Consider the following 27,091-nt stretch of genomic DNA (forward strand, 5'->3'; position numbering starts at 1 on the left):
TGCGGCGATCTTGGTAAAGAGCCAATGACATGGCTCTTTACCCATGTGATCGGCTGTGTCCAATCATAACCGGTCACATGCAAATGAGGAAGTGCCGTTTATCATCTCTCCTTGCCTCACACTGTCAAGAGTGTGTGGCGAGGAGAGCCGATCAGCAGCTCCTCCTCAAAGGGAAGCCTATGAAAGGTAATCAGGGCACTGATCATCAGTGCCCCCAATTACTGTAAAGTAAAAAACAGTGCCCATAAGTCCCCCCAAGCAATGCCCATCAGTGCCCACCATCAGTGCCCACAGTGCCCACCATCAGTGTTTATAGTGTTGCCAGTCAGTGCCTGCTCATTTGTGCTGCCCATCAATGCCCATCAGTGTTGCCCGTCAGTGCCCATCAGTGCCACCCGTCAGTGCCCATCAGTGCCACCCATCAGTGCCCCCTATAAGTGCCCATCAGTGCTGCCTACCAGTGCTCTTCAGTGTCGCCTATCAGTGCTCATCAGTGCCACCTATCAGTGCCCATCAGTGCGGCATATTAGTACCTCCTCATCAGTGCCAACCCATCAGTGCCCATAAGTGCCACCTCATCAGTGCCCATCAGTGCAGCATATCAGTGCCCATTAGTGTTTCCTCATCAGCGCACATCAGTGAAGGAGAAAAATTACTTATCTTCAAAATGTACTCACAGACAATAAGAAAAACTTTTTTTTAAAAAAAAATTCTGTCTTTTTTCTTTTTTTTTTTTTTGTAAGAGATAAAAAACCCAGTGGTGATTAAATACCACCTAAAAAAAACTCTATTTGTGTGGAAAAAAATGAAAATTTCATATGGGTACAGTGTAGCATGACCGTGCAATTGTCATTCAAACTGTGGCAGCGCTGAAGGCTGAAAATTGGCCTGGGCAGGAAGGGGGTGAAAGTGCCCTGTATTGAAGTGGTTAATAAAGGACTTGCCAAAAACTGTCTCTGGGTTTTTACTGTTTTTTGATGAATAATTGGGGTACCAGGGTTTCCAGATTCCAAGAAGTCATCCCCTGCACCCCTACAACCACTGGACCAGGCTTGCGGGGAAGAGTCCCTTCTCCTCATCAACATGGGGCATGTGCCCTGGCATGGTTCGGGAGGGGCACTTGGCATTCACCCCCCCCCCTTCCCTGGTCTGCCAGGCTGCATGCTCCAATAAGGGTCTGGTATAGATTTTGGGGGGGAGGGGGGACCTCAAGCCTACCTTTTGTTAATCTGAAGAAATAGCTGTTTATTTGTCTGTGCCCATCAATGATGTGAATTTGAATGGGAGTGACTTTAAAATTATGAATCATCTGCTGTACTTGTAGGATTCTAATCAAGTAAGTGGCAGGGTCTGAATCGCTTTAGACATGACTTCCCTTTCGGAGTATTTCACACTCGTACCAGTGTGCAGAATTCTGGGAATATCAGTAAACTAATAACAGAAGCTGGAAATGACATTTATGGGGTACATTCCTCACACCATCTTGGTACAGAGCACCTCCAGGTTGCCATATTGCATTGTACTTTACAGTAAATTACAGCGTAGCAGATTGAAAAGGAAAAGTCATTTTTAAAAACATTAAATTACAATATGGCTTGGCCCTACCCGCCTTCCTCCTTTGGCAGACAGTAGCAGGAGTCAATGGCTCCCACTGCTGCCTGAGGAGATGGGAGAGAAGACTGGAGCTGGGTACATCACCGGTTCACTGACAGGCTCAGGTAAGTTTTTAGAGAGGGGTGCAAAGGTTAAAAATAGTCAGTGGGGTATTTTGTACCTTAATATAGGGAATGCATCAAGGTAAAAAAAACACCCAGGTTTTAGAACCACTCTAACAGGTTTCTGCCTATAGCAAAATGACTGCTGGGCAGAACTTTGGTCGATCCGGGTGGACATCATTTGACGTCCTCCTGGATCGTGCCTCGCGTGTGGCCAGCGCTGCGGTGTGATCTGTCACTGGCTGTGTCCATCAGACACAGACGATGACTGATCAGTGTACCGGCTCGCTACTGGTATCATGTGATCGCTGTGACCAATCACATGACAATTTTAAACAATGGATTGCTTCCTTTCACAACATATAATGGGTAAAGTTTGTGGGCATATTGTGTCTAAGCCCCTGTAAATACTAATATAGAGAAGGCAGCGGCGCCCAAGGGACTTTGAGAGACACATAGCGATAAATAAAGTTACATTTAATTCAAAGAACATATCTTAAAAAGTTTTTCATGTTAAAAATACAAAACATTCCTCCCACAGTACACAATTGCATGGTTCATAGCATGATCAATAATCCATGAATATGGAATACTTACACATGGTATCCCGATTTTTCGTCGTGTTTCGCAAGACAACGCTCTCTTCCTCAGGACATTATTTTAACCTTCAGATATATGTGTCTAACATTTTCCTGAGGAACGTTGTCTTGCGAAACACGTCGTAAATTCTGGATACCATGTATAAGTATTCCATATTATTGATCATGCTGTGAATCATGCAATTTCAATTTTTTTAAGATATGTTCTTTAAATAAAATTTACATTTTATTTTTCTATGTATCTCTCAAAGTCCCTTGGGCACTGCTGCCTTCTCTATATTGGCTTCCTTTTACCCCCTCCATCGTGCACAATTGTGTTGCTAGCTGTGATTGGTCACAGTGATCGCATGGTACAGACAGGGCCAACCACAGCTGATCTGTACCATGTGATTAGCTGTGGCCAATTACAGCTAATAACAACAAAACCAATTGAATGAATCAATTTTATTCAGTAAAATGCTTGCTTTACCACTTCAATACAGGGCACTTTCACCCCCTTCCTGCCCAGGCCAATTTTCAGCTTTTTAGCGCTGTCACAATTTGAATGACAATTGCGTGGTCATGCAATGCTGTACCCAAATACATTTTTTTATCATTTTTTTCACACAAATAGAGCTTTCTTATGGTGGTATTTAATCACAGCTAGATTTTTTATTTTTTACAAAAAAAAAAGAAAAATGTTTGAAAACAAAAAAAAGTTTTTCTTAGTTTCTGTCAGTAAATTTCGTAAATAAGTAATTTTTCTCCTTTACTGATGGGCACTGATAGGCTGCACTGATGTACACTGAGGTGGCATTTATGAGGTGGCACTGAAGGGCACTGATTAGGTGGCACTGATGAGGAGGCACCAATATGCCTCACTGATGGGCATTGATAGGTGGCACTGATATGCAGCACTGATGGGTACTGATAGGTGGCACTGATGGGCACTGACAAGTGGCACTGATGGGCACTGATTGGCACTGGTGGGCACTGGTGTGCGGCACTGATGGACAGCACAGATGAGCAGGCACTGGTAGGCACTGACTGGCATCGCTAATGGGCACTGATAGAGGTCACTGATGGGCCCTGATTGGTGTCACTGATGGACATAGATTGGTGTCACTGATGGGCATAGATTGGTGTCACTGATGGGCATAGATTGGTGTCACTGATGGGCATTGATGCTGATGTTTTTGCTTTTCTGTAATCAGGGCACTGATGATCAGTGCCCTGATTACTTGTCCTCGACTCCCCTTTGAGGAGGAGCCGCCGATCGGCTCTCCTTGCCACACACTCTGACAGTGTGAGGCGAGGAGCATCGATAAACGGCACTTCCGCATTTACATGGGACCGGCTGTGATTGGACACATCATTAGCTCTTTACCAAGGTCGGGGTCGCGCCGTGCCCTAGGGACATGGCGCGGCCACGATCACAGCTCTTCCTTCCCCTCGAAGCTGCACGAGGGTGGCCAAGCTTCCAAATATTTAACACAATGTTCAACTCTAATGTACGACTGATTTTTTTCGAGCACAGTACAGACAGGGTTTCAGACCCCTGATGTCTCATTAAAGAGGTCTTGTCACCAAAAAAGAATGTGTTGAAAAAAAGTTTAGTAAAAAAAATCTAAAAAATTCCACTCAAGCACCTCGACCCCCCCCCCCCCCAAAAAAAAAAATGTGATGCCTTCACATACACGAATGTACGAACATAAATGTATGCATCGGAAGTGGCGATCCAACAAAACATGCTAGATATCGCCGATCATGCCGGGGTGAGAGCAATAATTCTAGGCTCATTATTCATGCTTATCTCTAATCTGATGACATTTCAAAGTATCGCCTATGGAAAATATTGGGTAGCTAAGTTCGTCACTGTTTCCCAGGCACACACAATTTTAAGGCTTGACATGTTGGGTATCTTTCTACTTGGGGCAACCTCATCTTTTATATTTTTCAAATCAATTAGGATATATATTGTGTTTGTTTGCCCTAAAATGAACTTTAGTGTATGTTTTATTTAAGTTTTGCATTTCGTAAAATTTTGTACTAATATTGTATGGCATAAAAGAATTTAACTACCACTGTTTTATTCTCTAGGGTGTCAGCTTTCAGAAACATGTGGAGGTATCCCTCTGTTGTCATAATGACAATATTTCCCCCCTTATACGAGGGTTTATTGATAATATCATTTCCATCCCTCAATCCCTTAAGGGCCCTGTCTTGAGTCGGGGGAAGGTTCGACTGCCCGATCTAAATATTGATGACTGAATGTCATTTGTAACTTGATCCCAAGAATAATCTTAGATTAGTATTGGAAATTGTGGGACATTTATATGATCTATTTTTATATCGCTTGGTTTGGCAAGGTTGTTCCTTGTTTTCATTCTTATCCTCAATTGTATCCAACATCTCTTGGGGGCTTTGCCACACTCCCCCCTCATCTTCTAATTGGCTTAGAATTTTCAAAGGTTTATATTCCTTCCTACAAAAGTTAGATGTCTTTTTATCATGAGTCATATCTGAACTGTTGTCCTAATCACAATAACAAGTTTGCCAATATAGTTTAAACTTCAATTTACAAGCAAATAAATTGAGGTCTTTATTGACCTCAGACTGGCTCATATCTTGACAGGGACAGTAATTCAGACCTAAGTGTAGTACTTCCAGTTCATCACCTGAGAATTAATGAGTGGTTAAATTTATGATGTCAAAAGTGTGCAAATTGTTTAGGTGTTCCTTATTGATCTAGATTGCCCATCATTGGAGTTTTGTGTAGAGAATGTGCCTGATTTCTCTTTTCTTTCGAAGCAGGAGTGCCTGTATCCACATGTTTGCTGTGATTACTTGTACCACCATCATCAGTGTTATCACCTAATGTGCCAGTTGCCACATCCACATCAGAGGATAGGGTGATTTCCTCTTATAAGACAGTGATCATGTGTCTAATGGGGAAGAATCACCATGTGCTATACCATCACAAGTCCCATTGGGTGGTTGTTTGTGATAGTTTCTTCTGTGTCCATGTTGTGATCTTGTAGAGTGCTGTGAAGATAAAATTGTATAGATAGTAAAGAGTGTCAGGAGCTGAAGCGATGCCTGACTGATCACCCAGCTTCCTGTTTACTTTTTTTCATCGAGACGGACACGGGATATGGCGCGGCTCCTTTGTGTCACTTTCGGTTTGCAGCCATGACCGAAAGTGAACAGGCTGTTTGCTGGTATGGTCGGTTGCCATAGCCCATGCTGAGATACTTTCAGCCTGGAATAGAGGAAGTGGGGAGGAACCCGCCCATCCATCTCGGGTCCCTTACCTCCCCATTGGTGGACTCTGGACCCGGAAAGTGTGGTTTGCTTGATGGTGGGGTGGAGCCCCATCCCCCAGATTGTATTTATTTTTGTGAGGACTATGGCCACAGTCTCTCTGGTGGTTTTGGAGACATGGACATCCGAGGCCCATCTTGAGCACAAATAGTGAGTCCGATTTCCTAAAAGACTCCATAGCTGCCAGGTACACCCTAATCACCTGGACCACATCCAAGGCATGCAAAGAAATTTCCTTCAAATGTTTTGACCTGGGACCCAGGGAAGGCAACACAATGTCTTCATTGAAATGAAAATCAGAGACAATCTTTGGGAGGAACAACCGACAGGGGCAAAGAAACAACTTATCTCTGTGAACCACCAAGTAAAGTGAACGACAGGATAATGCCAATAACTCACGCAGAGGTGATAGCCACCAAAAAGGCCACCTTCTGGGACAGCGTAGGCAGGGAAATCTCCCAAAGATTTTCCAAAGGAGGCTTCTGGAGGACTGAGAGCACCAAATTGAGGTCCCAGGGAGGTAACGAAAACCACGCTGGAGAAGCCAAGCGCCAAACTCCCTGAAGAAAAGTATGCACCAGAGAGTGTGTGGCCAAGGAGAGTTGAAAGAAGCCTCAACCCCCCCCCCCCCCCGTTAAAGGAAGGTCAAGATCCGAGCCACCGAAAAAGAGCGAGGATGAACCCCAAGAGACTCACACCATGCGATGTACATCTTCCGCGTACAATGGTAGATCTTCCTAGAAGTCAATTTCCCAGCTTTTAACAGAGTTGGAATCACAGACTCAGACAAACCTTTATCCTTCAGCACCTGGCATTCAACAGCCGAGCCATCAAAGCCAGGGGGGAGCTGCCTTTGGTCAGAGTTTGCAACACCAGTGCAATGGTAAATACTAGCCTCAGTGCCGAACCAGCCACAGTGTACATATTGTGGACCACAGCCTCTGCCTTTCTGTCAGCCGGGTACTTAAAGGCCAGAGACTCTTCAACTAGAATCATGTTTGCTTTGTTCAATTTGGAGACCAGTGGGTTCACCACCAGTGGAACAGTCCACTTTTTAAGAAGGGACTCCTCACAGGGGTACCGCATAGAAAATCGCTTAGGGACCACAAAGGGATGTTTTGGTTGTTCCCACTCTTTAGCGACAATTCTGTCAAAATAGGAGGGGAAAGGAAGCACCTTTGCCTCTCTGGATGGATTGTGAGTGCCAAAGGGAACCGACGCCTCCGTGGCAGCTTTAGCTGCGTCCTCCATTTTTAAAGTCTCACGCACAGATACAATCTGTGCATCCACCAGCGCCTTTTCATGTGTGCGGCTACAGGAGTGGAGGAGGACCCACATCTGCGGCGGCCGAATCAGATTCAGGATCTGAGGAGACAAAGGAGACAGGGGAAGGTGGGGGGTGATTTTTGCTAGTCCGTCGCTCAAAAACCACCTCCACCCGGGACACAAAGGACTCCAGGACCGCTGTCAGTGCATGAATGGATGGTTGGGACCCAGAGAGTCCCACAGCATCTGAGAGGGAATCAGGTGGGGAAATGTGCCCCAAGGACTCCATGAGTCAATAGGGGGACCCTACAAAAAAAGGTAAAAAAAAAACACTGCAAAGGGACACCCCTACCTCTCTGGCAGCACCACCCGGTTGCCAGTAACAGAGAACTCAACCAATCTTTGGCAGAGAGGGAGAGGACCCTGCCAGACTCACAGCCAGCAGAAACAAGGCACTGCAGCCATCAGGAGAATCTGCACTGCATGTGAAGCGATCAAGAAATGAAAAGATTCAGGAGTCAACACCAGGGGATGAAGAGAGGCTCCCACTGCTGAAATCAGCACCCAGGGGGCTCCACTGTCATGGCCATTGCTATTTTCAATATGGAACCACCGCAAAATGGCAGCCGGACTACACAAACATGGACGCCATGCATTGAGCACACAGGCTACAAGAAAATAGCGGCACTACAAGGCTCCCAGGGACACAGGAGGGATCCCTAGGCCTCAGAAAATGGCAAAGGCAGGAACGGGGGGCCCTGGCAGGAGCCCCCACCAGGTACAGCCCCCCCCCACAGCCGATCGCCCGGTCGCCAGCGGTGCACTCCCCTGCCCCCATTGCCAGCACAGCACCCTGCCTCCACTCCAGACAGTGGATCAAGGGACCCCACAGCCCCAGCATCAGTGAAGGGGGGGTGGATGGGGGGCGAGATGGCCCACAGGGACTATCAGAACGATGAGAGGGCTGCCTAATTGGAAGGAGAGGAACCCAGGGATCCGACCATCCCATGGAGGGGCCCACGTCCACCCCAAAACCCTCCAGGGGGAGAGGGGGGACAGTTACCTACCATACCAGGAACCAGGCGGGAACCGTTTAAGACAGAATCTCCTCCCCATCGAAATAGGGGGCTGTCGGCCAGCAGGAATGCCTGGACTCGGGACAAGACCCAGTCATATGAGACCTCGTGAGGTGTTAACTCGCAAGCCAGCCCCCGTCCAGTGTCTCCCTGCTGTCAGAATACAAAAGCAAAGTGGGAAGGATTTCCCCATTCATACATCCCCATATACAAATCAGTTCAGTTTTTTTTGTTCGTTCAGCCCGCTGGCTGAATGAAAAAATCTAAACAAGGTATGGCCAGCTTTGGTGGTGCTAAAACAACGAGACCCTACAGAAATATTTGTGCAGAACACAGGATGTTACCTGGCTAAACCATTTAGATTATTTGCAACTAAGAAACAACTACAGAAAATTTTGGGTTTGGAGTGTTAGTACTGCAAAAACACCAAAGCCCTACAGAAATCGTTCAGAGCACAGGATGTTACTTGACCAAAAATCCTAATTCCCATTGAACCTCCTTAAAGTTTGGATTCATTTCGAACAGCCATAGTTCAATCCAAACTTAAGTTTGGACTAAACTTTAAGCTCTTTCCTATTTACTTTCATTTACAAACAATAGTTATTTTTGACAATCAAATAAAAACTTTCATCAAGTACTTCCTTAATATAGGTAAGTACATGATATACTTACTCTGCCTCCTGAAACGCCCCCTCTCAACTGTAGATCAGGAGGCAGGCTTTGTGAATGTTGTGACAAAGCAGCCTATTAATGGTTCATAGTAAATACATGTCACAAAACACAAGGAAGTGAATGTGTGGGGATCCTCACAAAGTAAAGCCCCGTACACACGATCAGATTATCGAACGATCTGTCGTCCGTTTTTTGTGGCATGCTAGTCTGATGTGGAAAGTGAAGAGGTTATTTTCATACGAATTTTCCCGTACGACAGAATTCTACTTTCATTTGTTGGATTGCTTTGTATGTGTTCTTTGGTCTCTGAGCATGCCTAGTCTTGCTCTTAAGATTTTTTTCCGTCGAAATCTGTATTAATGAGACGAAAATCGGACGTTGTATTACGGACGACAAAAATTATATAGCCTGCACATCAGGATTTTGTCAGCCGAAAAGTCGGAGTTGGCTATCAAAAGCACCATACTAACAATCCGAAAATCGGCAGATCGGTCGTCGGACGAATTTTCCCTACAGATTTTCTTATCGTGTGTACGGACCTTAAGTTTACAAACTTCAAGTACATTCAAATAATTAGGAGTAGGCTAGAAACATTTGAAATAAAATGTGTAAAAGAATATATGATTTTGCATTTTGACCATAGATAAATTTTAAAGTCAGCAAATCCAAAAAACAATTCTTTCATGGTATAATTCAATGAACATTGTTCCAATATGTAACCGCAAACGATACCCCAGTGAGCTTTCATCCTCATTTGCAATAGCTGTTCTATGATTCTAGAGCCAGGTATTATTTTAAGGGCAAAAAAGCTGAACCCATTCAGCTTCATAAAGAGGCACATCACTGCGCTACAATTAGCATAAAGCCCTAAAGAATGGCTGCTACTTTTTTATAGTGTTATCAATTGCGACAGATAACTTTTAAGGACATTTTGATGAGCCTGGCTTGACGTTTAAAGGAAAAAACTATTTAAATTGGTTTACTATACTTTGTAAATCACACTTTGGACATTTTGTAAATTTACTAAAGCATGAAGTCAGCTAAAGTTAACCTGTGTTCACGTTAAACTTCCAACTCTATGAAGAAAAAGCTCTTAATCTTCACACTCCTGCACTTGACAGGATATTTGAATTATGCACTTTGTTTCAGTTCTCATCAAGTCACAATTTAGTATATCTGGCCCAATAAGTGTGGTGGTGGCAATGGCTAAATAAATGACATTTCTAGACAAGACACCCTAGGTATCCGATAAAGCAAACAAGGGAGAAGTGAATGTAAATAACTTTAGGCATGGTTTGATTAAGTTAACTAACAATTTAAGTCCAGCTGCATTATGCACTTGATGTCTATTCAATCTGCAAGTTGTAGACTAGCAACAAAACTAGAAACTAGACTACAAACAAAAACTTCTCTCTAAGTACACATAATCTCACAGAGCATTGATGTTCTTAGACACGCCAGTTCCTTTCTTTTATTTAACCAAATAATTATTTATTTTTATTTATTTATTCATTTGCTTTAAGCACTCTGTAACGTGACCATGGCAATTCATTTCTTACAATATTCAGAATGAAACTTGCCCGCACACGGCAAGATTAAATCATTAATAACTACAGTAAGCTAAAGATAAAATACAGTGGCAGAGGTACGCAGTTCAGGGAGTTTTGATTTTTTAACTGAATTTGAAAAAGAAATATATACCTGGATATTTATAAACAGTTGTAGAAATCTGGTGTTGCATATGCCCCAAACTTTTCAACTTTATCGAATTAATAAAAACAACTTGTGCAGGAAAAAAAAACTTTTCTTTCTTCTGTGGTTTATTACAGAAGTATGTCATGTAATTTAAGGTTTGATGAGGTTTTGTAAGTAAAATTCTGTTTCCTCTGCACTCGCTAATAGTCAAGAGAATCTGTAGTTGCACCTTCACATTAAAAATGCATTTCATTTTTTTTCTAAATTATTCACCCCGCCTTTTATCCAGATCATGTCTTTGAAAGGAGGATGAGGATAATAAATGGAATAATTCATGATTTCCCATTAAATATGAAAGTTTCTTTTACAGAGTTTAGAAAGTGAAGTTGTACATAATGTGCAGGACTTCATTAGAACTTTTTTAACCTTTTTATGAAGAATTATTAAATCTCAGTGGCAGCAGTAAGTATGTGATGAAATGCGAAACCCAGTGATTTTCACAGTGGATACACTTATGCCATAGTGTATACCGTACGAAGAGACCGAAAGGTAGAAAAACACAAACCTCAGGATCGGTAGAACAACAAAACACTAAACATGATAGCATTTTTTTTATGTTTTGCAACATATTTTTGAGCACTGATAAAAAATTAATTGAGATATGACTAAATCTTGGAGAGCAATGAGGGGTTTGTACAGAGTTGCAGATTTACAATATCTTCACAAGCAAATTTTATGTGGAAATCAAGCCCATTACTGTGCTTTAGGTTTGCAATCATATCTGCTTGCTTACCTTTTAGAGTTTTTATAATCAATTGTATGACATACATCATATATCATCTAATTATTAGATATCACTTCTATGTTCGCTTTAAAGCAAATAAAGAAAACAAAATACCGGTGAAAGGAGTAAAAAAGATGTGGATTAGAGCTAAAAGGTTGCTAACTGACAAAAAGGAAAATCCTTTACCAATGATTATCGTAAAAAAAAAAAAAAAAAAAAAAAAGATTTGTAAGCCCAGTATATGAAATAGCAATGACTTATCACATATGATCATTCTGTAATACGAGGGGTCTATTTATAAGGTTCAAACTATCACGAGTGATGTTATTACATAACATGACAATAGGGTATATTTATAAAATTCACACTACCATTTATCATTACTATATAACAAGACAACGGGATCTATTTATGTATAATGGTCACACTACCCCATAGCCATAATTTATAACATGACAATAAGTTGTTCTCATAAAGATCACAATACCCTATACCCTTATTATTTAAAAGGAAGAATCAGGGTCCAATTATAAAGATCACACTACACCATATCATTACTATGAAACACGACATAAAGAGATCACACTAATGCAAATCATTATTATATGCAATGGCAAAGAGGTCTGTATATAAAGATTGGCATTTCAAAGCAATTCACTCATTCTATCCTGATGTTTCTTTAAAATGATTAAAATCAAACTAATTCACAAGAAAATGGTGAAAAATTGGTGATGCGTGGTGAATTGGGGTAAAAAAAACTGAGTTTGCCTTTAGGAGAGTTTTTGAGTTTCCTACCACTGTAAATTGATAGACAAAGTGGGGTCATGTGGTCTAGCTTCTGAAACTGTTTTATAAGAATGAAGAAAAATAAACAATTATATAAATTATTGCAATCTATCTACAAAAGTAATGATCACTGAATGGTTTTCCAAATATAGTGAAGTTAAAAAGTTGCCAAGAGCAGCTTTATAAATAGGCAAAACAAATGGAATCAATGTTTCTCAAGAAATATCGGTTTTAACTCTTTTTGTTAATCTGAACCAGGCAGGCACTGTTCACTGGATCTGCATACTTACAAGACCAGCCTTGTCTTTTTATATAATAAATCCTGTTAAATAATAAACTCTACACATATAATTAAAGTCATATAGTTGCAAACAGTAAACAATAAACCACATAATAATAGCCAGTTTTAGGTATTCAAAAAAGATGTCAAATTTAAGCAAACTTACATAGCTGTTTCTTCCTTAGACAACTCTTTAATATTCTTGCGGTGCTGATGGTCTTTGACACTCCTGTCCCTGATCAGATGAACTCTGGATTGAAATCAAAACAAGAGAAACAAATGATTAAATGAGAAACCAGAATGTGCTGCTATTTTAACTAATTGGTAAAATGCATTTCATATTTTCGCAAATAACTTAAATACACCTGATGGAAATCTTTTAAAGCTCTATATAAATGGGAACTTCAGATGGAGGAAAGCAGCTTTTCCTTTTTCTGTAAAATAGAACATTTTTGACAAACTAAAATTACTTACATTTTAAAATAGGTATACCGTCAAGTCTTATATTTTTATTTATTTTATTTATTTAATATTACAACTATTTCTGAATGTGTGAAAAAAAATCTATGGGATTATTTTTTATTTTTTTTAGTATAAAAAAAAAGGTGTTACCCTAAAATACATATCTCCTGCTTTACCTAATAAAATGTTTATTTTTGTGACAATTATTTGCTGGACTTAAGTTACCAAGTACAAATTATATATAAAAATCACACTTTTACAGTGTATAAATGAATATTAAGAAACTCAGTAGATCCTTCCTAAAACAGAATGTGTTTGCGTGTCTCACTTCATCACATATCCACAAAATAATAGGGTTTGTTCCTCAGTTTAGGATACTGAGCAGAGTCATACAACTCATTCCTTTATGCCCCTGTGTTGGTCTATAGTACACATAGAATATCATATATCATATCATATCATATCATACCATACGGTATATTCAAATATATCAAAGAAGGGGCTCATTGAGGGTTAATCCAGGAAGAATATATATTTTTTTTATTTTAATTTACCTTCAGGATGAATGCATGCTTTATATAAATGTAGTTTAGCAGGCTAAAATAAATTGGGAGAGTAAATTTTCTCTCTGTCCTCAATTTGTGGTAAAACTTTTTTTTATAGAAAAAGATATGAAATGAATGAGTTAAGAAGAAAGAAACATTTTTATTTTGTTTTACAATGTGGAAATGTTGTAGGAAGCCACTGGATTGAATAATATAATGCATATATATTTCTGTAAAATTTGGTGAAGAATAAACCTTAGTTTTGTTACGATAACTGGTTACATTTAGCCCACACTAAGAGGCATTAATGCCCTGTCGCTAACATTTATGTTAACAAAATCTCAATAGGTGGCATACACTGTTTTATAAATACAGTATATTAATATTAAAGGTCTACCAAGGTTCTAGGAATGTTGGCAACTGTCTCATCCATTTAGCATTCTTATCAAATATGGTACTATTTTAGCTAAATTAAACTTTTTGAATTTGCAGACATACAGTACATTCAGAACAAATATTAAAACATTTTTCATTATTATTTATTCATTTTTCATAGTCTGCTTGTGTCTTCCAACTCTGACTTTCAGTACCTGCTGCTGCTGCTAAAGGCAGATGTGACATGAATGTCATTCCATTATGTTATTTTGCATTTTTTTGACCCTGTAGTTGACCTTAACTAAAAGAACAAATAAAAAGTCAGCCAAAATTTTATTTGTGTACCTTATTATTCAAAGTGGAATATAAGGCTAACTATAACTATCCTTGAAAAAAATTCCCTCCTCCTACCAATTCTGCAAAGCCTGTATAAAAAAAGATCAAGATCTGTATATGCACCTTTTATTTAATCCTGTTCGGTCACGTGATCCAGCAGCTCCAGTTCCCCTGTGTCAGAGAGCAGCTGCTGCAGGGTAAAGGAGAGAGGGCCGACAACGGAGGGGTAAAGATAGCTATTGTGTGGCATCACAGCTCCAGGAATTTACAGCCCTTGTCAAACACTCCTATATACAGAGAAGCCGATGCTGCTGGATCACGTGACTGGACCAGATTACAAAAGGGAATGTACACAGATAATTTTTATGGGCTTTGGTAATAATTATTATTTATTAATAAACAATTATAATGACTATAATAATAATTATAGTTAGCCTTTACTACCACTTTACTTGATGTTGTGCGAATATGTATGAAGCAATGGGGGCTAGAAAAGAAGCTCCCTCAAGAGGCTTTCAGGAGATTGAGAATACATGTTCTGGGATTGGTCAGTTCAACAACAGGGATGAGGATTAGCATTTTGAGGGTGGGACTTAATTATGGCTCAGACAGAAATCGAGGATGACATACAGTATGGGTCTTGGAACCAATAGGATTCTGCAGGAATGAATTGGAAGGTACCTACACTTTAAAGCCTGGTACACACTATGAGTTTTTTTCGCTGAGTTCAACCAAAAAAGCCTGTCAGCTCCTGGCGGAGCCGCTAAACTGATGCTGTACTAACAATTCAATGTTAGTACAGTGATCCCCCCCCACTAAGCTGTTGTGTTCTGACAGGGGGACACCCCCCACCAGAACACTCCGATCAGCGCTCTCAGCCATTGGGAGTGCTTTGAGAGCCGGTTGGGTGCTGGTTTTCCAGCATCCTCGTCCAACAGAAGCTGGCCAAATGTACACACAGGCTGAATGTCAGACGGTTTTTACTGAACTGGTCAATGTTGCCCGGCATTCGGCCCGTATGTATGGGGCTTTACACTTTTATTACCTTAAAATATTTTAAGTCAGGTCAGCTAACTTTCATAGTAGGACTCCAGCCAAAACTAAAATGTTAATTGTCCCCCCTCCCCTTTTACTGTCCTCTCCAATGCATTCTGTCTTTGCATTACTTAACCAAACTATTTTTAGTTTTAGTATCAGTCCTGGCAGTGAGCAGCCCAGGTTTATTACATGATTTTTAACTGCAATATACTTTAATCCCAAGAACTCTTAAAACCTTTCACCACCAATAAAGTCCAAAAGTGTGACTTTTCTACGAGCTTTGCTTTAAAGCCAACTTTTATTGTATCTTAGTACTGGGAATTTCATAGCTCTGACAATATGACTTTTTGTTGACAATGTAAAATCACTTATCATTGCTGTCTTGTCAAAACTTGTCACAGCTTTCCTTCTAAGAAGCAAGCGTCATTTAATTTCATTGCTGTAGTCATCGTCTACAGAAATCTTGGGACAAAGAAAACCGTTTGTCATTGCCTCCCCTTCTTATTAAAAAGTGTTATAATAGGAGTATCATTTAGGAGTATCATTTAGTCATTTAGCTAATTTTTTTGTGAACAGCCATACCTTAAACTTAAAGGCTTAAAGGGTAACTCCACTTTCGTGGGGGAAAAAAATCGCAAATAAAGAAAAAACAATATAGTGTATACAATTGTGACAGAAATCACATTGTAATTGAATGCTATTAAAAATTACACTACCGTTCAAAAGTTTGTCCTTATTTTTGAAAGAAAAGCACTTTTTTTTTTTTTAATGAAGATAACATTAAATTAATCAGAAATACAGTCTAGACATTGTTAATGTGGTAAATGAGTATTCTACCTGGAAACAGCTGATTTTTCTTTTCAATAAGTTTTTATTAAAGATTTTCAACATACAATAACATATTCCGTTAGCATTGCATAGAACAGGATAATACAACATGAGAAAATATAGCTCATATCACAACTTGTACATACATTACACAGAGCCCCTCAGAGTTCTAGCCAATTCCCTAGGGAACCTCAAGCCCGTGCCAGGCGACATGGCCGGGTTGCCCCAAAGGGCCCAGGTGAGAAACCCAAGGAGCTCGGCACCCCTTCGGGAGCATACTGTGCCCATGCCCCCCGGGCTCCCACCCCCCCCCAGCCAAATCTCCAGCAAGCGTCCATGGGTCCCCAGTACACTAGTCCTATATCCCATATCTCTTCCTCCCGGCTAACCGGGAGCATGGGATAGAACCGGTCTCCGAAGACTCTGCTGTGATAGGATACATAACAAGAATGGAGTAGATAACACTCAAATGTTGAAAACCAGTAGACTATCAACTGGACAGTCCAAACAAACAAAACCTCCTGTATTCAGTAAACAATCAGCAATACCAATTCACAAGCAAGTGAATAGCAAACGTGCTCAATTAGGGTATTTATCTAGCCACCCCCTCCATTGCTGCTGGAATGTCTGGAAATTATTTCCCGAGCTAAAAAAAAAATTTTCATATGAGTGAATTATTTTCACTCGGTTGATGACTTCATAGACCGTAGGGATTTTGGTAGACTTCCATGCCGCCGCTACATTAGTTCTAGCCGCCGTTAAAATATGTGAGATAATACATCTATGTTCATTCGGGACGGACTGAATGCCTAAATTCAGTAGGGCCAATGACGGCGTCATAGGTATTTTTAGTCCTGTAACCGTGGCCACCAAAGCGTAGATGGCCACCCAGTAGCTCCGTAGTCTCCTACATTCCCAAAAAGTATGGAGTACAGTGCCCCTCGCTCCACATTCTCTCCAGCAAGCATCTGAAGAGTCCTCGTACATATGGACCAGTCTGGATGGAGTAAGGTAGCTCCTATGCAATATTTTAAGAGCCCCTTCCCAGTGGTTAGTGCAGTGCGTATATTTAAAAGAGGATTGTACAGCTGCCTGCCAATCCCCAATGGAATATTCTGCATCAAGGTCCCTTTCCCATGATAACATACACTTCAGTTTGGACTGGGCCTTAGGTTGCCTCAATACTTTATAGAACCAAGACAACCCGCCAGCTCTCGGTTTCCCCGAAGTGAGGTACTCCCACACCTCCTGAGGTACCTGAACTCGCAGTTCCGGGAACCTCAGGTGGTAATGTCGCAGTTGTGCCAGAAAAAAAAAATCATAGGGGGTGGAGGAGGACAGGACCTGGGAATAGGTAAGGGAGCGCTGGGCACCAGGGCTGGGACACCTCAGCGAGGGAATGAGAAATTCGTAGGAAGCCAGTGTGAGGTCTTTAGTCCTGTAACCGTGGCCACCAAAGCGTAGATGGCCACCCAGTAGCTCCGTAGTCTCCTACATTCCCAAAAAGTATGGAGTACAGTGCCCCTCGCTCCACATTCTCTCCAGCAAGCATCTGAAGAGTCCTCGTACATATGGACCAGTCTGGATGGAGTAAGGTAGCTCCTATGCAATATTTTAAGAGCCCCTTCCCAGTGGTTAGTGCAGTGCGTATATTTAAAAGAGGATTGTACAGCTGCCTGCCAATCCCCAATGGAATATTCTGCATCAAGGTCCCTTTCCCATGATAACATACACTTCAGTTTGGACTGGGCCTTAGGTTGCCTCAATACTTTATAGAACCAAGACAACCCGCCAGCTCTCGGTTTCCCCGAAGTGAGGTACTCCCACACCTCCTGAGGTACCTGAACTCGCAGTTCCGGGAACCTCAGGTGGTAATGTCGCAGTTGTGCCAGAAAAAAAAAATCATAGGGGGTGGAGGAGGACAGGACCTGGGAATAGGTAAGGGAGCGCTGGGCACCAGGGCTGGGACACCTCAGCGAGGGAATGAGAAATTCGTAGGAAGCCAGTGTGAGGTCTTTAGGCAAGGTAGGAATTCCAGACACCTGTCGCAGAGCCCCCCATCCATGAACTGTAGCCTGAATGGCCGGAACTCCAGGAAGTTGGAGACTCCGCCCAGTTTGAGCCGCTATTAGTAGGGAGGGAAGGTCTCTATTAGCTACCAGGGCCCTCTCAATGATAACCCACAACTTATCGGAGTGGGGAGTACACCATTCCTTAGCCTGATCCAGGAGGGCTGCTGCCTGATAACTTCTAAGATCCGGCATTCCCACTCCCCCCCAGCTCCTAGGCCTGTGCAGGGTAGAGTAGGAAAGCTTGGGTACTTTCCCGTTCCACAAAAACTTCCTAAGCTGCTTGTCCATGTCATTAAAGAAATGTTGCGGAACGATTATAGGTATCGTTCTAAAGTAGTACAATACTTTGGGTAGTACCAGCATTTTGAACGCCGCCACTTTGCCCACCCACGACAGTTCGTGTTGGGCAATGTGAGACAGATCCCTATGCACTATCTTAGTTAATTCAGAGTAATTAATCAAGTATGTAGAGGCTGTTGGAAATGATAACTGTATACCCAGATATAACAAGGACTTAGAAGCCCATTGAAAGGGATGTTCTGTTCTCAACGCCTCTAGATCTCTAGAGGGGACATACATCGGGAGGCACTGGGACTTGGTAGTATTCAATTTATAATACGAGACTGCCCCGTACTCCTCCAGCACCCTAGCCAGGTTGCGCAAGGACGAGGGCGGGGAGGCCAGAGTGAGTATGACGTCATCTGCAAATAACCCTATTTTATGTTCCCTGTCTCCCACCCTAACACCCAATATGGATGGGTCACACCGAATGGCCTCCGCCAGTGGCTCCATAACTAGGGAGAAGATCAGGGGAGACAGAGGACACCCCTGGCGGGTGCCATTTGTGATCGTAAAGGTGTCCGACATAGCTGTGCTAGTAAAGACCCTAGCTGAGGGAGTAGTGTACAAGGCCGAAATGGCCGAGCAGACAGGACCCCGAAGCCCAAATTTCGTTAACGTCGCCTTTAGGTACCCCCAGTGAACCCTATCAAACGCTTTTTCCGCATCGAGCGTCAGGAACACCGAGGGCACCCTGCGACTTTCCACCACAGACAGAAGATCAAACATCCGTCTAGTTCCATCGGGGGCCTGCCTGCCCGTAACAAATCCAACCTGATCACTCCGCACTAGTAAGGGTGTGACCTTCGCTAGTCTTTGCGCCCATATCTTTGCATAAAGCTTCAGATCAGAATTCAGCAAGGATATGGGGCGGAAATTCTGTGGAGCATCAGGCGGCTTCCCCGGTTTCGGCAGCGCCACTACGACAGCCTGGAGCATCTCTGCAGGGAAAAACGATCTGGTCATAGCGGCATTAAACACCCGGCCTAAGTATGGCCGAAGATCTTAAAATATTCAGCTGAAAAGCCATCCGCCCCCGGTGACTTACCAGGAGGCAGAGAGCCAATAGCCATCTCAATCTCCTGGTCCGTAATAGGGGCATTTAAGCTCGCCAACATCTCTTCCGAGACCGTGGGCAGGCTCAATCTTGCCAAGAACCTCTGTATGCCCTCCGCCGACGGTTGCGGCGAAGTCGCATCGTCCTTTAGATTATAAAGATCAGTATAGTACTTGGCAAAGGCATGTACTTTGGTGTGAGGATCCTTTAAAGAGGATAATTTAGCCTGTTGTTGCCTCTTCCGAAGATAGTTGGCCAACATCTTACCCGCGCGATTTCCAGAAGCATAAAACCGCGCTTTAGATCGAAACAGCAAAGATTGGTGTTCCTCCAGCAACTTAGTTCTCACCTGCGCTCTACAATAATTAAGTTCCAGCAGCAATGTAGGTGTAGGAGTGGCCTTATGTCTCGTCTCTAGGTCCTTAAGTTTAGACATGAGAGAGGACATAGCCTTTGCACGTTCCCTTTTAACTCTAGAGGCCAGCTGTAGGAGCAGGCCCCGAACATACGCTTTATGTGCACACCACAAGGTAAAAATGTCCGTGTCAGACCTATCATTATGTTGGAAAAAGTCCTCAATCTGACCCCGCAACCGCTCCCCGTGGCCGGGGTCCCGGAGAATAGAAACGTTGTTCCGCCACAAGTGTACAGGCACCTCATTGTGCTTCTCCGCGACCACCACAGAGACCGGGGCGTGATCAGACCAGGAAATGGTATGAATAGTGGCGGACTCCACCAGACGCAGTACAGACAGGTCTGCCACAAAAAGATCCAGTCTGGAGTACGACTGATGGGGTGCCGAAAAATACGTGTAGTCCCTCTCAGTGGAATTGACACATCGCCACAGGTCATAGAGATCAGAAGAGTGCAAGAACCTCTGTAGCGTGGTTCGTGCATGCCTCTGAGGGAGGGTACAGTCCAAGGAAGCGTCAGTTATACAATTGAAGTCCCCACAATATAGCAGGAGACCCTTCTTGACTCGATCCACTTTCTTAACCAGTGATCGTAGAAATTTGATTTGGCGTTGGTTAGGCGCATATACATTAACGATAGTATATGTGACATTGTTAATGTCACATATGAGTACTAAATAACGACCTGCGTCATCCACAATCGTGTCATGCAGCTGAAACGCCACAGATTGAGATACCGCTATTAGAACCCCTTTTCGCTTGGTCGCCCCAGAGGCCGTGAAAATGTGGGGGTATCGCTTATCTGAGCATTTAGGCTGTTTAGATTTCGCAAAATGGGTCTCCTGCACACACAGAACATCCCCCCTAAGACTGCGAGCCCCCCTCCAAAGAGACCGCCGCTTAAAGGGGCTGTTCAACCCATGGGCATTTAAAGTAACAAACTTTAGTGGCATGAGAATTTAAAATATAAACGAGTAAGGGTCATCCCAAGGATGAGGCCAACGTCATAAAAGAGAAAATGGTCATCAAAAAAAAGCAGGGAGTCACTGAGTATACTCTCACCATACCCAGCAAATCCGTCCACTGGAGCAGAGCCATGAAACCTCCCTACTACGGGAGTGTACTGAGCACATGAGGAAAGTCCAAAGTCCACGTTCAAGTCGGTGCTTGTAAGGAGGCTGAAAAAACAAAGGAAAACAAAAACACAAGTCCAAAAAACATCACAAAACATAACACAGGTAGAGTATGGGGTAAACCCCATCATGCGAACTCAATCGCAAGTAGTGGGTAGGGGGGAAACAGCTCCCACCCTCCAGTTCCCTCCTGTACACCAGCCCACAGAAAAAGCGAGGATTATCACCCCCTTCTATGCCACAGACCCCCTGTCGTAGGGGTAGTGCAGGATCACTTTACCAAGGACCATTCCGGATCCAAGTGTGAGGGAGAGTTGGACACTTGCATAGAAGCCTCCGGATCAGGCAACAGGCCCCAAGTCTTAGCCAGGCGAAATCCCTCCTCCTCTGTACGGATAGCATAAGTGCGGCCTTCTCGTACGATAAGCAATTTCGTGGGGTACCCCCACGAGTAGACTACCTTGTTGTTCCTGAACAGTTTCGTCAATGAAATCAGTTTCTTGCGGGCAGCCATCGTGTACTGAGAGAGATCCGCATACACAGTGATCCCTTGGTATGGGTCAGGGAGAGGGGATGTCTTCCTAGCCATTCTCATGAGGTCATCCTTCACATGAGAAAAATGGATCCTAGCTATGACATCCCTGGGCACTTTTTCAGGCAGATGCTGGGGCTTGGGCAGGCGATGAGCTCTATCCACAATAACCTCACCAGTTAAGGTGTCAGGCAGCAGGGCCATTATGAAAGCCTGTACATAGGAGCGCAGTTCAGTAGGAGGAACAGTTTCCGCCACTCCCCGCAGCTTAATGTTGTTGCGCCGATTTCTGTCCTCCAAGTCGGCCAATTTAGCTTTAAGTGTCTCCACCTCATCCGATGTGTCGTTGTGAGCGTCCACCAGCTCGTTATGAGCCACCGAGAAATCGGCCATCTTCACCTCCACATGATCTACTCGGTCTCCCAGGCCTGTCACATCGGTTCTGAGATGTGTAACACAGGACATAAGATCTCTGTATAGCGAGCCAGTGAATGTTAGGAGCATTTCCTTCATCCTGGTATCGTTGAGAGGCTGCCCCGTGGTAGGAAAGTCTCTGATATGCTCATAAAATTCCAGAGTGCTGTCCTGGGAAATGTCTCCCGCCCTGCTATCCCCCACATAATGATGTTCGGAAGAGCGCCGTGGAGCTGCCTTCTTCGGGCTGTCAGATGGAGAGGGACCCGGGGGAGACCTATGTCCAGAGCCCGGGGATTGAGGAGCCTGGGAAGGTGAGCCCGCCAAGCCACCTCCCCGGGGCTCGTTAGCCCCGCTGCGCTGTGAGCAGGCCGCGGCGCCATTTTGAGAGCGCGGCGTGCTGGTGGAGGCAAAAAAGCCTGTAAGTTTGCGGGGCTTCCCGTGGTTTTTTCGCTTCCCCATGGCCAGCGGGTGTGGAGAGAGGGTTCAGGTGGGTAACCAGGCTGGTGTCGCTTACCCTCGTCGCTTATGCACGCTGGAGAAGAACCGAAGGATACGGAGCTCTACTCTCACGCGGCCATCGTCCTCGGCTGCCGGCCACGCCCCCCCGAAACAGCTGATTTTTAATGGAATATCTACATATGTGTACAGAGGCCCATTTCCAGCAACCATCACTCCTGTGTACTAATGGTACATTGTGTTACCTAATCGTGTTAAAAGGCTAATTGATGATTACAAAACCCTTGTGCAATTATGTTAGCACAGCTGAAAACTGTTGTGCTGATTAAAGAAGCTATAAAACTGGCCTTCCTTTGAGCTGGTTGAGTATCTGGAGCCTCAGCATTTGTGGTTTGATTTTTCTCTCAAAATGGCCAGAAAAAGACTCAACAGTCCATTCTTGTTCTAAGAAATGAAGGCTATTCCATGCGAGAAATTGTCAAGACACTGAAGATTTCCTACAAAGGTGTGTACTACTCCCTTCGGAGAACAGCACAAACTGGCTCTAACCAGAATAGAAAGAGAAGTGTGAGGCCCCGATGCACAGTTAAGCAATAGGACAAGTACATTAGAGTCTCTAGTTTGAGAAATAGACACCTCACAGGTCCTCATCTGGCAGCTTCATTAAATGGTACCCGCAAAACCCCAGTCTCAACGTTCACAGTGAAGAAGCGACTCCGGGATGCTGGCCTTCTAGGCAGAATAGCACAGAAAAAGCCATATCTGAGATTGGCAAATAAAAGCAAAATATTAAGATGGGCAAATGAACACAGACATTGGAGAGAGGAAGATTGGAAAAAAAGTGTTATGGACAGACGAATCTAAGTTTGAGGTGTTTGGATCACACTGAAGAACATTTGTGAGACGCAGAACAAGTGCACAGATGCTGGAGTGCCTGACACCATCTGTCAAGCATGGTGGAGGTAATGTGATAGTCTGGGGCTGCTTTGGTGCTGGTAAAGTTGGAGAGTTGTACAAGGTAAAAGGGATTTTGAATAAGGAAAGCTATCACTCCATTTTGCAATGCCATGCCATACCCTGTGGACAGCGCTTGATTGGAGCCAATTTCCTCCTATAACAGGACAATGACCCAAAGCACACCTCCAAACTATTCAAGAACTATTTAGGGAAGAAGCAGTCAGCTGGTATTCTGTCTGTAAAGGAGTGCCCAGCGCAGTCACCAGATCTCAACCCTATTGAGCTGTTGTGGGTGCAGCTTGACCGTATGGTATGTAAGAAGTGCCCATCAAGCCAATACAACTTGTGGGAGGTGCTTCAGGAAGCGTGGGGTGTTTTTTTTTCAGATTAACTCAACAAAATGACCTCTAGAATGCCAAAGTTCTGCAAGGCTGTAATTTCTGCAAATGGAGAATTCTTTGATGAAAGCAAAGTTTGAAGGACAAAATTATTATTTCAAATAAAAATAATTATTTCTAACCTTGTCAATGTCTTGACTATATTTTCTATTCCTTTTGCAACTCATTTGATGAATAAAAATGTTCTTTGGAAAACATGAAATTGTCTGGGTGACCCCCAAACCTTTGAACTGTAGTGTACCTTCCTTTTTCAATATGCAGCTGTTGTCATTTTCTGAAAATGCAATGCAATATTGCTACCTGGGAGCTGTTCTGTACACAGACCACTCCCCAGAAACATAATTTCCTGATTGTGTGATTGGCTCACTGATTTTCCCAGAAGTCTGCTTAAGATACAAGTCAGATTTCTGGCAACCCCTGCAATAAAAATGTCATTTTTGGTGAGATACCCCCAATAGAAACACATCTAAAGGGATGCAGTCCCAGCAGCTTCCCTCATTCGAGCCCTGCAGCTGCCACAGCTGATAGATAATTATGAAACCACTCCCATTTGACCCACTCAGCACAGAGGCACAGAGGAACAAACAATGATTTCTTCAGAAAAACAAAAGGTAGGAATCTGCTACAAAGGTTGTTAAAATCCTTGTAATTTACAGAGATCACCCAGAGGGGAATGTTTTTTTCTCAACAAAAGTGAAGTTACGCTTTAAACTGGAACTCCAGGGAAAAAAAGCCTTTTAACCTTTGCACAAACAAGTTACCTCAAATGATGGTTCTCCCAGGTGTGTCTATGATAAAAAATATTGTTAAATACATCTCAGTGCCAAACTTCCGCTGATGTGGCTGGGTGATGCTGATCTCATACAGGAAAGGATCCTGTCATTTACCCTCCCTTTTCTCTCCTGATGTCCATTCAAAAATGCCTTGTAATCTATTTCAAAGACTAGAAGGCATTCTATAAATGGTAAACAATAGAATCTGCCTTTGTTCTTTTAAAGAATGCCTTGTACACTGTGTAAAGAATACACTTTGCTTCATGTATGGACAAGGGCAGATACAAGGAAGGGTAAAAGACAGGAACCATTACTGTATGACCTGCAGCTCTCATCCGCAGTGCTGGAAGTTTGGTGCTGACAGTAGTATCAGGAATTAATGCAACTAAGATTTTACTTTACAAAGCAGTCACCCACTCATAGGATTTGCACACAGCAAGAGTTAGAAAATAACACAATGTTCTCCTTTACCATTGTAATATTGTTAACATGTAAATACAGTGCATTTCATAGGAACATAAAAGTTTTTTTTTTTCAGAAAAAATTAATTATTTTCATCACAATTTACAACCCTAAGCTGTTTTGTACAATGTTACTGTTGAGATGAAGAACAGCAATAAGGGAACCTAAACACTTCTGAAGTAACTGACAATCAGTCTTAATCCATACCCTGCTTACAAGGGCGCCTTATTTTCTTATTTACCACTTGCCTACTGGGCACTTTCACCCCCTTCCTGCCCAGGCAAATTTTTAGCTTTCAGTGCTGTTGCACTTTGAATGACAATTGCGCAATCATTCAAAACTGCACCCAAATGAAGATTTAATCATTTTTTTTGAGACAGATAGAGCTTTCTTTTGATGGTTCCTAATCACCACTGGGTTTTTGAGTTTTTTTGCAAAAAAATAAATAAAAAAGACCAAAACTGTTTTTTGAAAAATGTTTTCTTAGTTTCTGTTATAAAATGCACTAAATAAGGAATTTTTCTCCTTCACTGATGTGTGCTGATGAGGCTGCACTGATAGGGTGGCACTGGTGGGCACTGATGAGGCAATGATAGGCAGCACTGGTGGGCAATGACAGACATCACTGACGGGCACTGAAAGGCAGCGCTGATGATCAGTGACAGGCATTACTGATGGGCACTGATCGGCCACACTGATGGGCACTGATTGGCAGCACTGATAGGTACAGATTGACAGCACTTGTGGGCACTCTTGGGGCTGCACTTATAATCAGGACACTAATGATCCATGCCCTGATTATCATTGTTGATGTCCCCTGTGTGGATTTTGCTGGTGATCAGCTCTCCTCTTCTCACGTGCTGTCAGCATGAGGAGAGGACTGCCGATAACCGACAAATCCTGTTTTACATTGTGATCAGCTGTGACTGGACACAGCTAGTCACATAGTAAAGAGTCGCTGTGATGGGCTATTTACCACGATCTGTGATTACAGATCCTTGCTGATGCTATACCACAGACGGGAAGAGAGGTTAAAGCACTAATTACAATTTTGTTTTGTTTTTTAATACCCCTTCCTCCCACCCACCTTCAATTGACCCTATTAGGCTTTTTTCCCCGATATTACCAGATATACTCACATAAGTCACCCCTCCTGGTCCCTCACCACTGCTGGTTCCAGTTGCTGTGGACCACCAATCCAGCGGTACGATGGAGCACGATATCGCTGGATTCGTACTATCCACCCTGTTGTGATATCAGTCCTCTTCTGGATTCTGAGTGAACTATGCTACTGGACATCCAAAAGGGAAAAGTTTACATCATGCAGGCAATGATGTGGACACGTGACAAAATATATCCCAGAGAGGGACTTTAACTTTTGTAACTAAACGATTTCAAGAATAGCTGTTTAATTTTGTTTGTTTTATTATTCACTGTTTTAGACTGTAAAAATGTGTTCCTCGGCTGTATATAACACGTATGGTTCCTTGTTCACCATCAGTTAGTTAAACTGGGAAGCAATATAACGTTGTCACCTCTTTAGTTTTCGGCATGTTTCCTCTTGGCATAAAAAAAAGCAAAATAAAAACAAAGTACTCATAGATTACATTGGGTCTGCTGGTCAGAATAAGTGTATCTTTGGTATAAATAGTGTATATAAAAAGTACGTTTTAAGATAGGTAGCAGCCTCTACTCCTTTAGCAAATCCACCCTATTAACTTTCAACAAGCAGAAGACAGATATCAAGACAAATTGAGGTACTTACACCGGTTTCATTTAAAACACAGCTAATCATTTTAAGAGAATACATAACTGCCTATTTGTGGTCAGGGAATAGAGCCCAGATGGATGACATAGCATAATTAAAAACTACGGTAGTAGCGTGCCAAAACCGTCGTTCGGGCAGGCCTGTGAAATAAAGAGGGCCCTCCAAGAAGGAAGGAAGAAGGGAATGTTGTAGAAAAGGGGCAGCGGTGGGAGGGATAAACGATCCCAGAGGCAGCCCAGAAGAGGCGGGGGGCCTGCCTTTAAATAGGCGACTCCTCCCCTCCCACAACTCCAGGCTCCGCCTTCCCATTTGTGGTCAGGGAATAGAGCCCAGATGGATGACATAGCATAATTAAAAACTACGGTAGTAGCGTGCCAAAACCGTCGTTCGGGCAGGCCTGTGAAATAAAGAGGGCAAAAGGAAAGCGTGCAAGTAACCTTTAATGCAAGTGCAACGTTTATACAAGGAAAAGACACAATCGTGAGTCATTCGGCCAAGACTCGGAACGCCTGTCTGAGCTCGCCTTCGGGTTGGGGTATATACCTACAGTAAGC

General features: G+C 43.0%; 1 protein-coding gene across 1 annotated transcript in view; it reads right to left on the reverse strand.

Annotated features, from left to right (window-relative positions):
* The window catches only part of TTC29 (tetratricopeptide repeat domain 29), a 421,410-nt gene that overhangs the window by 359,776 nt on the left and 34,543 nt on the right, over nt 1-27,091 (reverse strand). The window contains exon 3 of the mRNA XM_082264156.1: nt 12,343-12,426. Within this exon, the coding sequence (XP_082120282.1) occupies nt 12,343-12,426 (84 nt within the window). The remainder of the gene's footprint in view (nt 1-12,342; nt 12,427-27,091) is intronic.

The sequence above is a fragment of the Pelophylax lessonae genome (genome assembly GCF_965119305.1).
Source record: "Pelophylax lessonae genome assembly, chromosome: 1".
Lineage (NCBI taxonomy): Eukaryota > Metazoa > Chordata > Amphibia > Anura > Ranidae > Pelophylax > Pelophylax lessonae.